Source organism: Musca vetustissima, unplaced genomic scaffold (genome assembly GCF_032173495.1).
Source record: "Musca vetustissima isolate MV318-11 ecotype Yass unplaced genomic scaffold, APGP_CSIRO_Mvet_v1 utg41009, whole genome shotgun sequence".
NCBI classification, from domain to species: domain Eukaryota; kingdom Metazoa; phylum Arthropoda; class Insecta; order Diptera; family Muscidae; genus Musca; species Musca vetustissima.
The window spans coordinates 199288-216089 of record NW_026880204.1 but is presented as its reverse complement, the minus strand read 5'-3'; the positions used below and the strand labels follow the sequence as shown (position 1 = coordinate 216089).

Genomic DNA, 16802 nt, shown 5'->3' with positions numbered 1-16802 from the left:
GGAAAGTTAAAATGGCAACCGTTTTTAATGGAGGGATAGAGGGAAATATGTGTTAATTATATGGTTAGAGGGATGGATTGTTGTAAGAACAACAATTATACCATTCTCCACACTGTGTAACAGGCAAAAGGCAACGAGATAGACACATGGTTCCCTTTGAGAATATGTATAGAATCCCTTTCTGAGCCGATTTATGCATGACCGTTCCGTCTGTGTAATATTGTAAACAAGGTACAGGTCGCATTTATGATCCGATTAGGATGAAATTTGCACAGCTAATTTACTTCATCCAAGGACGAACACAATTGATATTGGGAAAATCGGTTCAGATTTACATATAGCTACCATATACATTTTCGCCCGATTTAATGAAAATGTTGCACCAAAGCCTCTATACGTCTTTCGATTTGGACGAAATTTTGCATAGCGTACTCAATTAAGTCTAGAATGATGTGTGTTAAGTTTCGTGAGAATCGGTTCAGATTTAGGTACAGCTCCCATATACATTTCGTCCGATTTAATGAAAATGGTGCATCAAAGCCCCAATACGTCTTTCGATTTGGACGAAATTTGGCATAGCGTACTCAATTAAGCCTTGAATGATGTGTGTAAAGTTTCATGAAAATTGGTTCAGATTTAAATATAGCTCCCATATATATTTTCGTCCGATTTAATGAAAATGGTGCACCAAAGCCGCTATACGTCTTTCGATTTGGACGAAATTTGGCATGGCGTACTGAATTAACTATATAATGATGTGTGTTAAGTTTCTTGAAAATCGGTTCAGATTTAGATATAGCTTCCATATACATTTTCGTCCGATTTTATGCAAATGGTGCACAAAGGTCCCTTTATATCTTTCGATTTGCACGAAATTTGGCATATCATACTCAATTCAATCTTGCATGATGTGTGTTAAGTTTCGTGAGAATCGGTTCAGATTTAGGTATAGCTCCCATATACATTTTCGTCCGATTTAATGAAAATGGTGCATCAAGGTCCCAATATATCTTTCGATTTGCACGAAGTTTGGTATAGGGTACTGAATTAAGTCTGGAATGATGTGTGATAAGTTTGGTGGAAATCGGTTCAGATTAAGGTATAGCTCCCATATATAGTTTCGTCCGATTTAAGGTAAATGGTGCACCAAAGTCCCTATATATCTATCGATTTGCACGAAATTTGGCATGGCGTGCTGAATTAACTGTAGAATAATGTGTGTTAAGTTTCTTGAAAATCGGTTCAGATTTAGATAAAGCTCCCATATATTTTTTCGTCCGATTTAATAGAAATTGAGTCTAGAATAACGTGTATTAAGTTTCGTGAAAATCGGTTTTGATTTACATTTAGCTCCCATGTGTATTTTGGTCCGATTAAATGTAAATGGCGCAGCAAAGTTCATGTATATCTATCGATTTGCACGAAATTCGGCATAGGGCACTGAATTAAGCCTGGAATGATGTGTGTTCAGTTTCGTAAAAATCAGTTCAGATTTAGATATAGCTTCCATATTTTGCAAAACGTATGGAGGTATTAAATATAATTGTGTTTTGTTGAAATTGGTGCAGAAGACTGTAGAATATATACTTTAAATGGTCTTTTAAAATTTTGAATATGTATAGGACCTTGGAAGATCCTATATCCTCCAGTGTGTGTAAATGACTATAATGGTTTAACTATATGTTTCAGTAAAATGTTGTCTCTTCATTTTAGAACTTCCAACTCCATTCTAAAGAAGTTAATATTTATGAGCAAAACCCCCTACACATACCTACTCTCCCACACACGCACACATTATTCCCATTATTTGTCGATTTTTTTAATTAATTGTAATTTTCTGCATTGATTACATTTGAAAAATAAAACAACAACCCACCGAACACCTTAACAGAATATTAATGAATTTTACTAAGTATGAAAAGAGAGAGAGCAACAAGAGCAACAACAACAAATGAATATTTTCAAACAAATGGCATTTTTTAAATCACAATGACGACACAGCGCAAAAAAAAAATAATTCAAATTTTAATACATTCACATAAATTAACAATATGAAGCGTGTAATCTGCAGAAAAAAAGCACAACAAAAGCAGAATTGATTCAAATAAATAAACGTATATTTATTCCCTGAATAAAAAAAGAAGATTTAAATTCCATTTTCCTCCTCCACTTCCCGGCCCCAAAAAAATGTCTATAGAATTTATAACAGGTTGTAAATATAATTTCACGTTTCATTTAATTTGAAAGCATGACTGGAGCATCATGGGACACAAATAATAACACAATCTTAATTTCCATATATGCGGCTAAATGGCTGGAAAGATGGTAAAATGGTACATAGGTTTGCCGGTTGGCTAACTGACTGACAGTAGTATATAAATAATAACAAATGCCAATAACAACAAATAATAATAATACAAAAACAAAAAAAAAAATGCCACTGAACCCAGCCACAATATAAGCAGAGTTTATAACCAAAGCCAAACACCAATGTTGGATGCCTTATAACCATTTTATTTTAAATGGTCTTTGACAAAAAACACACACACCCACACTCAAAAATGCCCCTGATGATCTATGGTAATATGTCCTGACATCATATTGCCTATCAGCGGAGCAAAAAAGAAAAAAAACACCCATAATTCAATGAACTTCCAACACTTGTTTTTGTTCCTCTCACTCGCTCACTCTCTCTCTTAGCCTCTGGTATATGCCTTTAGTCCATAGCGTAACCAACAGCCACACACACCGACAGAGTAATGTGAAAACATTTTTCCGTATGTCACACGAATAAATCACCATTTCACAATATTAAGCTTAAAAACTCTGCAAAGGATTATCCAGAGTATAAATCACAAAACATTTTTTTGCTGAATACTCCCCCCAAAACCAGCCAACCTCATTTCCAAGTGCAATTTTGCAGCCAACCGAAAACAACCGCCATAGACAAGAGTTTTGTGGAGTAGATTTTCGTTGAGTAGTATGAGGTTATTATTTGTTTTTTTTATTTGGTGACCATGTTCAGTTCATTCATTGGCAAAAGAATATTTTGAAATAAATGTGATTGATGTGACGGGAAACGTAAAATATTCGCCGACATGGGGTCAAATTCTTTTGATTGAATGTGCGACAAAGCAAAAAAATCTTGCGTGCCTATATTTATGATTTAATGAAATAAATGTGTTATTTTGATAAAATGGGTTATTGAATGTGAGTTATTGAAAATCCTGTAAGGAAAGTAGTAAAGTCGAACTGGACAGGCTATATGATACCGTACACCAATTTGGGTATATTCTACATAGGTACCCTAACAGACATCGCCTTTTCAATGGAGCATGGACGTGAAATTGAACGAACTTAAATATGTGATCTATATCTATATATAAACCGACTAACATCAATTCCTACACATGTCATTCTGCAACCTATGCTAAATTTTGTAAATCGATTTAAAGTAAATTTGACACGCGCTGTTCGGTATGCTGGACTGTTTAAAATTTAATCTCAATCAGACATCCATTGATTATTTGGTGTACAATTAACATGAATAGTTCTAAATAATATATATGGAAGCTATGCTTCAGATATAGACTTGAACCGATTTTAAAGAAATTTGTCAGAGATTAAGTTATACTAACTGTATTAATCGGCCTAGCTATGGATCCTTAGTTCACTATTTTTTTAAAATTGGACGAAAATATATATAGGAGGTATATGAAAATCTGAACCGATTTTTCCGAAACTTACCACACATTATTTTAGACTCATTTCAGTACGCTATGCCAAATTTCGTGCAAATCGAAGGATTTATAGGGACTTTTGGGGCACCATTTACATAAAATCGGACGAAAATATATATGTGGGAGCTATATCTAAATCTGAACCGATTTACACGAAACTTCACGTACGTCGTTCTAGAGCTAATTCAGTACGCTATGCCATATTTCGCCCAAATCGAAAGATATATATAGGTACTTTTGGTACACCATTTACCTAGAATCGGGCGGAACTATATATGGGATCTATATCTACATCTGAATCGATTTTCACAAAATTTAACACACATCGTTCAAGACTTAATTCAGTACGTTATGCCAAATTTCGTGCAAATCAAAGGATATATAGGGACTTTGGTGCACCATTTACAAAAATATATATGGGACCTATATCTAAATCTGAACCGATTTTCACTAAACTTAACTCATATCATTCTTGACGTAATTGAGTACACTATGCCAAATTTCGTGCAAATCGAAAAATATATATAGGGACTTTGGGGCGGAACTATATATGGGAGGTATATCTTAATCTGAACCGATTTTCACGAAATCTAGCTCACATCATTCTTGACTTAATTCAATACGCTATACCAAATTTCGTGCAAATCGAAAGATATATAGGGACTTTTGTGCACCATTTACATTATATCGGACGAAAATATATATGGGACCTATATCTGAATTTGAATCGGTTTTTCTCAATTTCAGTAGGGTTCGTCCTTGGGCCAAATTAATGAGCTGTGCCTTTTAAATTTCAAGCTCAGAAGGTCTTTAGAAAGATTTGAGGTTAGAAAGGACTCTGATCTATAGTTTATGATCGATTTTCGCAATGTTCTTCCAGAATTCTTTAATTAAAGGCCCCCAGAAGGATTTTTATCTATAGCATTGCAAAAAAAATGTGTTTCTATCTGTGGGAGAACTCCTGTAGGAAGATATAATCCTATGGAAGGCATACTCCTCAAATTTTATTTGCTTTTTAGAAAATCATGTGACAATAAGGGGATTTCATTTGTAGCAGATCTTTTAATTGCATTTTACACGTAGAAGACCGAACTGAGGTATTCGAATGACTGTGAAAAGGAGGGAGTTTTTTTTTTTGGACAGCCTCTGGTCTACTATTTGGATAATTATATCTGGAATTCCTCCATATAATGCCTTTAAACGCCTTGAATCTATTATAGACCACCTGAATGCCTTCTTTTTTACCTTCAGAACCTTCAGAAGTTTTCCATGGAAATTCACCAGAATGACCCACCTTTCATAGAATATTTGTGTAGAGATTTTTAATTCTTAGAGGGCATGTTTTTTGTCGATTGTGTAGAATATTTTGGAAGCACAAGTGCATTAAAGAAGATATTTTGAAGATGTTTCTTTAGGAAACAATCGATCTACAGGTCATTTCTAAAATAAAATTTATTTTATTTAACGTTACAACTCAATTATTTTGGATATCCAATTTTTATTACACCAAATTTTTTGAAAAATTTATATATAATGTTTTTTTCGTCTGATTCTTAAAAATGAATTAACATACACTCTCCTAACGTTGTCATAACATAGTCGATATAAATTTATTACTCATTTTTTTTTTTTTTTTTTTTTACAGAAAACATATATAACACATTGCTGTCATTTTCTGCCTTTCACATTCAATATATGTGAAATGTTTTAAATATTTTTTTTTTTGCTTGAGTGTCTGAAAAATTCCAATTCCCAAAAAAAACGTACCTTTAATTTCGTGGTCAATGTGATTGACCGCAATATGAAACAAACAAACAAAACATAGAAAAACCACATGTGAAAAAAAATATTATGATTTTTCCAGGCCATAGAAACGGAATGACAAAAAACACCTCTATGGAAAATGCTAACATGAAAAAGTGGTTATATATAAAATTGAATTTAATTTATAACGTTTGCTGCTATGAAAATGTTTTACTTGATAGAATATGATGGCATGGACGACACAAAGCATGAAAAGTAACAATGGCAACAACACCCCTACCTCAACCATCCAAGAAATGAAATAACAAATCCAAAATAAAATAAAGAAAAACTAAATAATTTAATTTGAATGTGTGGGGGTTGTACATTCAACAGTTTTTCCCCGATGAACTTCGAAAAAAAACATAGATATTTGTAGGTCCTCTCATCCTTTGTTTTGCCGCAAGCATTTTATGTTTGGATTACGCGGAGTCCTTTAAAAATTATGTTTTTTTTTATATATGAAAAAAAAATCGAATATTTATTTTTTGCTTGGAATCTCTGGCATTTATATCAACACAAAATTTATAAATAAAAATGTGTATGCAAATATATATGTGTATGTATATATAGTTTTTTGTTGATTATTTTACACATGAGTGAAAGAAAAATTTTCATACCCATGTAAAGTAAACATTTAATAAAAAAACATAATATTTAATATTGAGTCCAGAGACAAAAAAGCAGCAACAATTTACAAACATATGCAAATATGAATGCAGGAGTTGAAGTAACAAAGTAAACATATTTTTTATTATTTTTTATATTCAAATTGTTGAATTATACAAATAAATGTGTGGATGTATGCATGTTTGTTTGGGGGTATAAGGTAACATCATATTTGATAGTTTGCTAACGCTGAACACATCAAAGAGCCAGGTTTTTTTTGGCACAGCGAAAACGTTTACGTAACATTGCATTTAAATTAATACTAATTTAAAAATAGTTTTTAAAACTGTTAAATAAAAAAAAATATTTTTTAAAACTGTTAATATACATTTAACAATATTTAAAAGAAGAGATCTAAAATTTTCAAACAGATGGCAAACAGATGCCGGTGGCTAATAACTATATTTCTGGAAATTCGTAAAACAAACTGTGAGGGTGCGAGCTCTCATACATCAAACCAGTGAATTTTGCCAATTCAAAGGGTCATCGGGATTGAATATTTCCAAAGAATATTTTTCAAAGGTCGAATAACATTGTATTTTTAGGTTATTTTCGGAGAACCTACACATGTATATTTTTCCTAAGGACCATCATGCGGTAAATGAAAAACAAAATATATGTTTATTTTTATATTCCAAAGAAGCCTGTATTTGTTAACAAAATATATTTTTAAAGGACTTTTTGAACCAAAAGTGTTGATTTCGAGGGAACATTTTTTCCAAGGACCAATATATGAGATTTTTTGCAGATAAGATTTTTTTTAAAGAATCTGTAGCCAACGATTATTTTAAAGAATTTTTTTAAATTAATATTTTTAAAATGACCAACGTGTGTGTGACTATTAAAAAATATTAGACAAAGATCCACCAAATAATATTATTGAAAAGTGCAAATTTCTTTAGATATTAATTTCAAGGTTCGGAATTTCTTTTAATTATTATTTTTAACATTTTTTTAAATTATTATTTTTCAAAGGACCAACAACGTGGATTTTTTAAATTATTTGTTTTAAAGGACCAACAGGCGTGGATTTTTTAAAATATTTTTTTTTTTCATAGGACCAACAGGCGTGGATTTCTTAAATGTTTTTTTTTTTCAAAAGACCAACAGGCTTGGATTTTTCAAATTATTTTTTTTTCTTCAAAGGACCCAACAGTTGTGGATTTTTTAAATGATTTTTTTCAAAGGACCAAGAGGACGATTTTTAAATGATTTTTCTTCAAAGGACCAAGAGGAAGATTTTTTAAAATAAACAATTTTTAAAGGCCAATAGGAGTGACTTTTCTAAATTTTTTCAAAGAACCAACAGGCGTGGATTTTTTCAAAATTCTTTTTAAGGAGCAACAGAACCCCACAGGTGTGGATTTTTTAAATGATTTTTTTCAAGGGACCAAGAGGACGATTTTTTAAAAGTTTTTTTTTTTTACAAGGGCCAAGAGGACGATTTAAAAAAAAAAAACATTTGTTAAAGGCCAATAGGAATGAATTATCTAATTTTTTTCAAAGATTTAGATTTTTAAATTATTGGATTTTTAAAATTATTTTTTTTAATGTACCAACTGGCGGATATTTTCAGAACAATTTTTTTCAAATAAACCGTTTTCAAGGGACAAATAGGCGTTGATTTTTTAAAATAATATTTTTTCAAAGGACCAAAAGGGCATTTTTTCAAATAAACATTCTACAAGGGACAAACAGGCGTGGATTTAAAAAAATATATATTTTTTCAAAGGACCAAAAGGAAATTTTTTCAAATAAACAGTTTTCAAGGGGCAAACAGGCGGGGATTTTTTAAAAGAATATTTTTTCAAAGGACCAAAAGGACGATTTTGTTAAATAAACAGGTTTTAAGGGATAAACAGGCGTGGATTTTTTAAATCATATTTTTCCAAAGGATCAAAAGGACGATTTTTTTAAATATTCAGTTTCCAAGGGACAAAAACCTTTGGATTTTTTAAAAAAATATTTTTCAAAGGACCAAACGGACGATTTTTTTTTAATAAACAGTTTTCAATGGACAAACAGGCGTGGATTTTTTTAAAAGAATATTTTTTTTAAATGAACGATTTAAAGTATATAAACACAGTCGTGGGTTTTTTAAAATAATATTTTCAAAAGACCAGCAGGACTGGTTCTTTTAAAACAATATTTTTCGGAGGATCAACAGACATGAATACGTTAAAAGAATATTTTCCAGAGGACCAAAAATATTGATTATTTCAAAGAAAAATTGATATTTTTCAAAGGACCAACAGTCAGTTATAACAGTTTCAAAAGTTGATTATATCCAGTAACACGTTTCTGTCAAAAACAGCTGACCTCTTAATATCATTTACCACAAATAAAAAATGCATAAAGTGAATCGTTTACAATATTTCATTTCAATCATTTTAAATGTACATTCTCATATCACACTGACAAAATATTAACTGGTATTTACTTTTATATCTCTCTTGCTCTCTCTCTCTCTCTTCCTCTCTCTACAGATTTATCTTTTCCATTTTTTGTTGGTTTGTCATTAATTAAATTAATTGAATGCTCGAAGAATAATGCTATCAAAAGCTTTGTTAAACAAATACTCCCAAATAAACATATTAAAATAATTTTAATTCATTAAAATCTATGAAAGCAGAAAAACCTCCGTTCTTACTTGTAGGCATATTCCAGATTATCACCACAGCCACCCCAATTCCAATCGTCATGCAATTGTTTGGGTCGGGAGCCGCTGGAGCAGCCACACGATGCCAATTGACCATCACGGCAGGCACGTGCTATGAAACTGGTGACAGTGGCAGCGGCCAAGGCGTGTATGAAAGCCATTTCCGGTGAACCTAGAAAGAGAATAACGAAAATTAATTAAATGTTCATTAAAACGAAAAAAAATAATAAACTATAAAAAATATATATTTTCACGGTAATTCACCATTGGCAGAATTATTAACACCGCCAAAGGATACCATAGAGTAAAAATCTGAAAAAAAATGAAAATAGAATAAGCTGGCCAAAATTTCCAAGAAAAAATCTATCTTCATCTACTTTGTGTTAGTTGTGAAATATGAATAACATTATAACCGAAAATGTGACCCCTAATGAAGTCACCTGATGTTTTACTAATAAAGACATCCGTTTTTTATGACCCTGGCTATCTTTACTTTACTTTACTTGACAAAGTGAAAAGTTTTTCCAACAATTTGTGAATGGCATGCTTGCCCGCTTTTTTCGTTAGGTTGTCTTTTTGTTTTTGCCTTTTGTCATTATTTTATTAAGGATAAAGTTTCTGGAGACTTTTTGCCCAAACGCAACAAAAAGACTCGGGCAAGACAGCGTATAAACTAAATGAAGTAGAAAAAAAGAACGGAACTTTATTTCGCAGCATCAGGAAACTCTCTTCTTCTTCTTCTTTTTTAAATGGCCAATGACATTTAATTAATAATGAATGAATTTTCCTTTGAGCCGATCCAGCCGACTGGTTTTTTTCGCAAAGCCTTGGCCATTAAAGGTTGTTGCTGAGTGGCGATTGGCAGTGACAGTGAAAAGTTCGTTCTTTCATTTCTTAGCCTGTAATTGGCCGTTGGGCAAAAAGGAAATTCGAGAATTCTTAAAGCTCTTGATGGGGGAAATAATTTGAAGAGCTTTGTACAGGTTTTTCCGTATGCTCACACCTGAGTGGTTAATGGAAAGGGCAAAGAGGGTCCGAAGGACAAAGGAAGGATTTTACAAATTTCTAGAATAAAGAGGCGGAATTTAAAAAAATGAGCATCTGGCATGGATTTTTTAAAATAATATTTCAAAGGACCAACAGGCGTGGATTTTTTAAAGAATATTTTTTCAATAGACCAACAGGAGTAGAATTTTTAAAAAAATATTTTTTATTTCAAAGGACCAACAGGCGTGCATTTTTTAAAAAGAATAGTTTTTAAAGGACTAAGAGGCGGGGATTTTTTAAACACACTTTTAAAAAACTAGGAGTCGTAAATTTTTTTTCAAAAGAATATTTCTTTGAAAGAAGAAGGACTAAGAGGCGTGAATTTTTTAAAAGATTTTTTTCAAAGGACCAATATAGAAGAATATTTTTTTCAAAGGACTAAGAGGCGTGGATTTTTTAAAAGATTTTTTTTTCAAGGGACCAATATAGAAGAATATTTTTTATTTAAAGGACTAAGAGGCGTGGATTTTTTAAAAGATTTTTTGTCAACGTACCAATAAGCGTGGATTTTTTATAAGAATATTTTTTCAGAGGACTAAGAGGGGTGGATTTTTTAAAAGATTTTTTGTCAAAGTACCAACAAGCGTGGATTTTTTATAAGAATATTTTTTCAGAGGACTAAGACGCGTGGATTTTTGAAAAGATTTTTTGTCAAAGTACCAACAAGCGTGGATTTTTTATAAGAATATTTTTTCAGAGGACTAAGAGGCGTGGATTTTTTAAAAGATTTTTTGTCAAAGTACCAACAAGCGTGGATTTTTTTTCAGAGGACTAAGAGGCGTGATTTTTTAAAAGATTTTTTCAAAGGACCAACAGGATTGGATTTTTTAGAAGAATATTTTTTCAAAGGACCAATAGGAGTGGGTTTTTTAGAAGAATATTATTTCAAAGGACCAACAGGCCTGGATTTTTTAGAAGAATATTTTTTCAAAGGACGAACAGGCCTGGATTTTTTAGAAGAATATTTTTCAATCGACCAACAGGCGTGGATTTTTTCAAAGGGCCAACATGCGTGGAATTTTTAGAAGAATACTTTTCCAAAGGACCAACAGGGGTTGATTCTTAAAAGAATTTTTTTCAAAGGACTTTTTAAAATATTTATCCAAGAAGAGGAGATTTTTTTTTTAATATTTTTTTTCAAATGACAAAAAAACGACAAGCAAATATTCTTTAATAAAATATTTTTTTTTTTTTAATAAATTTCCTATTTTAAATTACTTCCCATCCATTCATATTCCGATACATTCCCCCTATATTAATTCCCTTTAAAAGGGATAACAAATTTCCTTATCAATCTGCTGTCAGTTATTATTACAGTTTGACATTTAGTTGACATACGCCCCCTCTCCTTTATACCGCCTCCCACACACACAAAAGGGAATTCAACACATTTCTGTGATTTCAATAATCATTTGGTTTTGCGGTCGGGTGATTTTTAATGAAAAAGTTTATTTAAGCCGATTACATTTTGAACATTTTATGCGCATCACTAATAAATAAATCAAAAGTGGTTAGAAAGATATCCTTTTCAAGGACTACAATTCAAGAGGAAATGAAAACCCCTCAAAAAAAAAAAAAAAGATGTTGGTTTGTTTCACAGTGGTTGTTAAGATTCCCCTTTTTGGCCTTTGTCTATAATTTTCTGGGAATTTCCTAGCACGCAGTTGAAATAATTGTTGATGGGGGAGGGTGTGTTGGTTGTTTGTGTATTTAAAAATGGAAAGGAAAAGCGCCCAACAGGTTCCTTTTTTTCCTTTTCCACAAAATTTTATATTTCCCATATCTTTTGCCAATCCATCAGGCAAACAAAAACCCGCTCTTTTCAAAAATTAAACGCTTAACAATTTTTTGTTTGATTCGCCCAGAAAATCTCAGCAAATGCCATAGCAAATTACTAATCGATTTGTGATGAGATCCTTTTTTCGAGGGAAAAACGGAACACAGCAGGAACATTTACATCATAATTATTAGTTTGAGGGTGTGTAGCCAGCCAGCCAGTCAATCCATCACCAAGTGATTCACAGCAACAAAAAAAACCATCATAATGGTTTGTTCGAGTCATTTTCGTTCCGGCGGAGGTGATGATTGATATTTGTCAGCATGTGTTTTTGCCAAAAACAATGGATTTTACATGGTTCGGAAAAGCATCATAATAATGATTGACAGTTTTGCATGGGTACGATGTCAAATTTGTATTTTTTATTTTGCAAAAATATTGGAATAGAGTTTATTCCAAAAAAAAAAAAAAATTGTAATTTGTAGGTATTTAAAATTAAGGGTCCAATAATGAGGATATCGATAAATAATCGACGAAACCTTCTTTCGGATACTTAAAAAAATCAATGTTCGGCTCTTTGGGACCTATTTTTTTGTAGAACCCGTTTTTATACACCTCACCACACTGTGGTATAGGGTATTAAGTTTTTGTGCATATGTTTGTACCAAACAGAAGGAATCGAGACAGACCGATGAATCCTTTTGAGAATATGCATAGAATCCCTTTTTGAGTCGATTTAACAAAGTAAGGTCGCATTTATGATCCAAATGGGATAAAATTTGGCACAGCTCATTTCCATGGTCCAAGGACGAACCCTATTGAAATTGGGAAAATCGGTTCAGATTTGGATATAGAATAGTGCACCAAATACCCCAAACATCTCTCGATTTGCACGAAATTTGGCATAGCGTACTGAATAAAGTCTAGAATGTTTTGTGCAAAGTTTCGTGAAAATCGGTTCCGAATTAGATATAGCTTCCATATATATTTTGGTCCGAATTAATGTAAATGGTGCACCAAAGTCGGTATATATCTTTCGATTTGCACGAAATTTGGCATAGCGTACTGAAATAAGTCCAGAATGCTGTGTGTTAAGTATTGTGAAAATCGGTTCAGATTTCGATATAGCTACCATATATATTTTGGTCCGAATTAATGTAAATGGTGCACCAAAGTCGCTATATATCTTTCAATTTGCACGAAATTTGGCATAGCGTACTGAAATAAGTCCAAAATGATGTGTGTTAAGTATCGTGAAAATCGGTTCAGATTTAGATATAGCTCCCATATATATTTTCTTCCGATTTTTTATATATGTAGAATATACCCATTTATATATTTGCTTATATTTTTTATTAATTTGACTAATATTAATATTTTATTTGCTTTATTTTTGGTATATAATTTTTTATTTTGAAAATCTCTGTAATATTGATTTGAACCTTTTACCAGTTTAATAGATTTTCTTTTCATGACCTATTGTATTTCCTTTGTCTTTTCCATTTCGGTCTTAGTTTGCACGGGATTTTGTTTCTCCCCCTCCCCGCGACTTATGAAACATGAGATGTTTACAAAAGATTTATCAATTATTTAAATTTTTAATAACAGAAAAACACAAAAAAAGATGACTACAACAGCAGCAGCAGATCATGGCAACTAACCAAAAGCCGAAGCCGCCGACCAATCAACAGTCAATGTCGACATTTCAACATTTGTGTTTGTTTAATAAAACATGACCTTTTGCGATGCCTTTGCATAAGCAAGTTTGTATTGCCATCCTCCACCCTCTATTGGAACAGGCAAAAAATTCGAATATTTGCATAGCTTCGATGGTTTCGATTACATACACACACTCATACATATATATTACTCATATATATTTTTTTGTTTGGTATGAGGGGGATTTGTATTTTTGATATTGAACTTTTGAAAGTCAAAAAACAAGGGAAAATATGCCAGTTGTGCGGTATGGTTATTAGAGCCATAGTGTGTATATATTTAACATATAACGGTAACAGCAGGCACAACATTCAAACGAAATAGTATTTATTTATTTTTTTTCTGCCAAAATGAATTGTTAAAGAAAAATTCAAATTGAAAGGAACCAAACTAATAACGAAACGAGAATAAAAAACAAAACTGAATTGGAATACAAAAAGATCGAAATCAAAATGTTTGTTTTGTATACAAAACAAAAAAAAAATGTGTTTGAAGATAGGAATCAAATAACCACGCACCCCCTCGCAAAAAAAACCAACCATTCATGCTTGCAGTCACAGCATGTTGCAATAGCATATAACATATCCTTGCCTATGATGATGACGATGATGTTGTTGTGTAGTGGTGGTGGTGGTCATATATTAATTGAAATCCTATTCCCGTTTGTTGTGTCATGGGTGGGCACACAGTCATAGAGTGAGAGTTCCTTGTATGTAGATATATCCTATGAGATAATAGAATAGCTTTCCTTCCCCTCTCCCCATACAGCCATGTAGTATATCATACATGTTGTTCTCAATATTAACATCTTAAAAGAAGTCAATGTATATTTTTTTGTTGTTGTAGGGTAATCAATTGACAAAAATCTAACCCAAGTTTTCCATGATGACAGACATGATGGCAATGTGTCACACAAAGGGACCTTTTAGGAAAGAATTATCATATCATGTGGCATTGATGAAATATCTAGTTTCAATAGCCCAGCTGTGTGTGGTCAAACAAAATTCATTTCGATTGATGACTGACTTCCAACTGATGAATATTTTTCGTTTCCTTTTGATATTTATTTCTATTAGCAGATTTTCCCGTTATTATGCTAATCTTTAGATATCATCACCCTCATAATAGGCAAATATTTTGCTTTCATTGTATTCTGAAGGGTAGTCAGTCAGTCAATCATCGATGACAGATGGACAATAACAAGTAGAAGTATATTCTTGGCATGAAGGGAAGTTTATTTATTTTTGCAAAGTTATTGATCGTTTAAGGAAACAAATAAATGCTGGGCCAATGCGTTCGAAATATGTTTAAATTTTGCAAATATTTATCGAATAAAATGCGATGACAAAACCAACATTGTAAAACAGTGGTAATTCATGGATTCTAAATTCAGGGGAAACGAGGGTATGAAATAAATTCTTCAGTACGTCTTTGAAAGGCCCTTGCAGGACTTTTTTGAAAGGCGTCCTTCAGCTTGTAAAAAAGTTAAAAAAGGAAAAAACTCAAAAATGCAGCTTGGGATTTGAACCCAGGTTCATCGCTACATGTTTGGCTGGAATTTGAATCATGGTTCTTCACTACATGTTTGAAAAGTGATTGCAGGAGGTCTATGAAAGACGCTCTTCAGCTTGTTAAAAATGCAAAAAACTCAAAAATTTAACTTGAACTCGGCTGAGATTTGAACCCTGATTCCTATGGCATCTCTCGATTATTGTCCGACGGCTTAGCGTTCAAAGCCATGGAGGTGGCTTCCTAAAGTTGCACAATATCCAGTATTCCATGGAAGAAAAATATTGTAGGTTGTAAGGAAAAAAGTCCGTAACTACAAGAAAAATCTGGTCTGAAAAGGGATGTTCTGATGTGATGTCAAATGTTCGAACCTTGACACCATAAATACAAGGTATCAAGTAACGACATTTGTAAGCCACATTGTTTGATGAGCCGTAGGGATAAGCCGTCGCATAATGGTCCAACTTCGAACATGTAGCTCATCTCGAAAGAGAAATAAATTCATGTCCTTTTTTCCTCAATTCCCATGAAAATCTTACTGGCGCTTACCTGATCTACGAAAGATTCCCTTCATCACTTCGTCTAGAAAGTACTGCCTCCCAAAAGGCTCTATTCAACGCCTCGTTTATAACAACTGCCTTCGGTATCATCTGGGTTATGAAAAACTCCTAAGAGGCCGTTCCAGGTCTATGAAAGATTCCCTTTTGAATTTCGTCTATAAAAGACTCAATTCAAAATATCATTTATAAAGATTGCCTTCGGTATCATCTCGTCTATGAGAGACTCTTAAGAGATCTTTCCTATTCAAAAAATTCATTGAGGAATTTAGCATATCTTTCAAAGAGTGTGCCAATATACCCTTACTTCACTTCTTTCCCTTTCATGGAAAGGCTAGCTGCCATTCAGCTTTACAATGAAATGACATCCAATTCTATCTGCCTTATACGAATGGCTGACAACACCCCAGCTATTCATTAAAAGGCAACGTACTTCTGATCGTCTACAAAAGAATGTCTCATTTATGTGAACAATGAAAGTCGATGTGTTTTAGATTGACTAAAAAATGAAGGACTCCATTCGGTTGTTCTATAAACGGGACCCCTCCCCCATTCTTCGTCGCCGATTTATTGTGTTAGCATCAAGTGACACCAAATGTGCTTCGCAAACTTAAAAAAAAGTTTTCTCGAAACAGGGTATTTACGAGTGGTTCCAAATCAATTTTAACAAGGCCATGATCTTCCCTATTTTCGATATTTGCACCTTCTTGGCCGATAAGTGGTTCTTACCGTGGCATATTTTCTATTTTTGAGGTATTTTGAGGGTCTAAAAATTGGCATTTCGGAGATTTAAAAGCTGACGTACATCTGCGTAGAAAATTATCTTTATAGGTCCATGTTTATGGTATTTTGAGGGTGTTAGCCACATTTTCCAATCGAAAAGACTGTAATTTTACATTGCAGATGTTTCTCCTTTTAAAAAGTTTTAATTTTATATTAGATATATATTTTTATACCCTACACAACTATGTTGTCAGGGTATTATACCTTTGTGCAGCCCCAAAAGTTTGTAACGCCGCGAAATATTGGTCCTTTAAGTATACCGATCATCATATCTCGACTAGCTGAGTCGATCTAGACATGTGTGTCCGTCCGTCCATCCGTCTGTCCATTATAATTTGTAAACACGACACAGGCCACAGTTATGGACCAATCTTAACGAAATTTTGCATGCAGGATGGGTTCCGGCCAATGAAGACCCCTATTGTTTTTAAAATAGATCGGTTAATATTTAGGGGATGAAATGGACCAAAAACTTTATTTTTGTCGGTTTTTCTGGTCCCTCCAGAGGCTGCACTTATGGCCCAAACACCGCGAATTTT

General features: G+C 32.8%; 1 protein-coding gene across 1 annotated transcript in view; it reads right to left on the bottom strand.

Moving 5' to 3' along the window:
• The window catches only part of LOC133325665 (protein Wnt-5), a 221204-nt gene that overhangs the window by 51665 nt on the left and 152737 nt on the right, over positions 1 to 16802 (bottom strand). The window contains exon 4 of the mRNA XM_061534387.1: positions 8863 to 9043. Within this exon, the coding sequence (XP_061390371.1) occupies positions 8863 to 9043 (181 nt within the window). The remainder of the gene's footprint in view (positions 1 to 8862; positions 9044 to 16802) is intronic.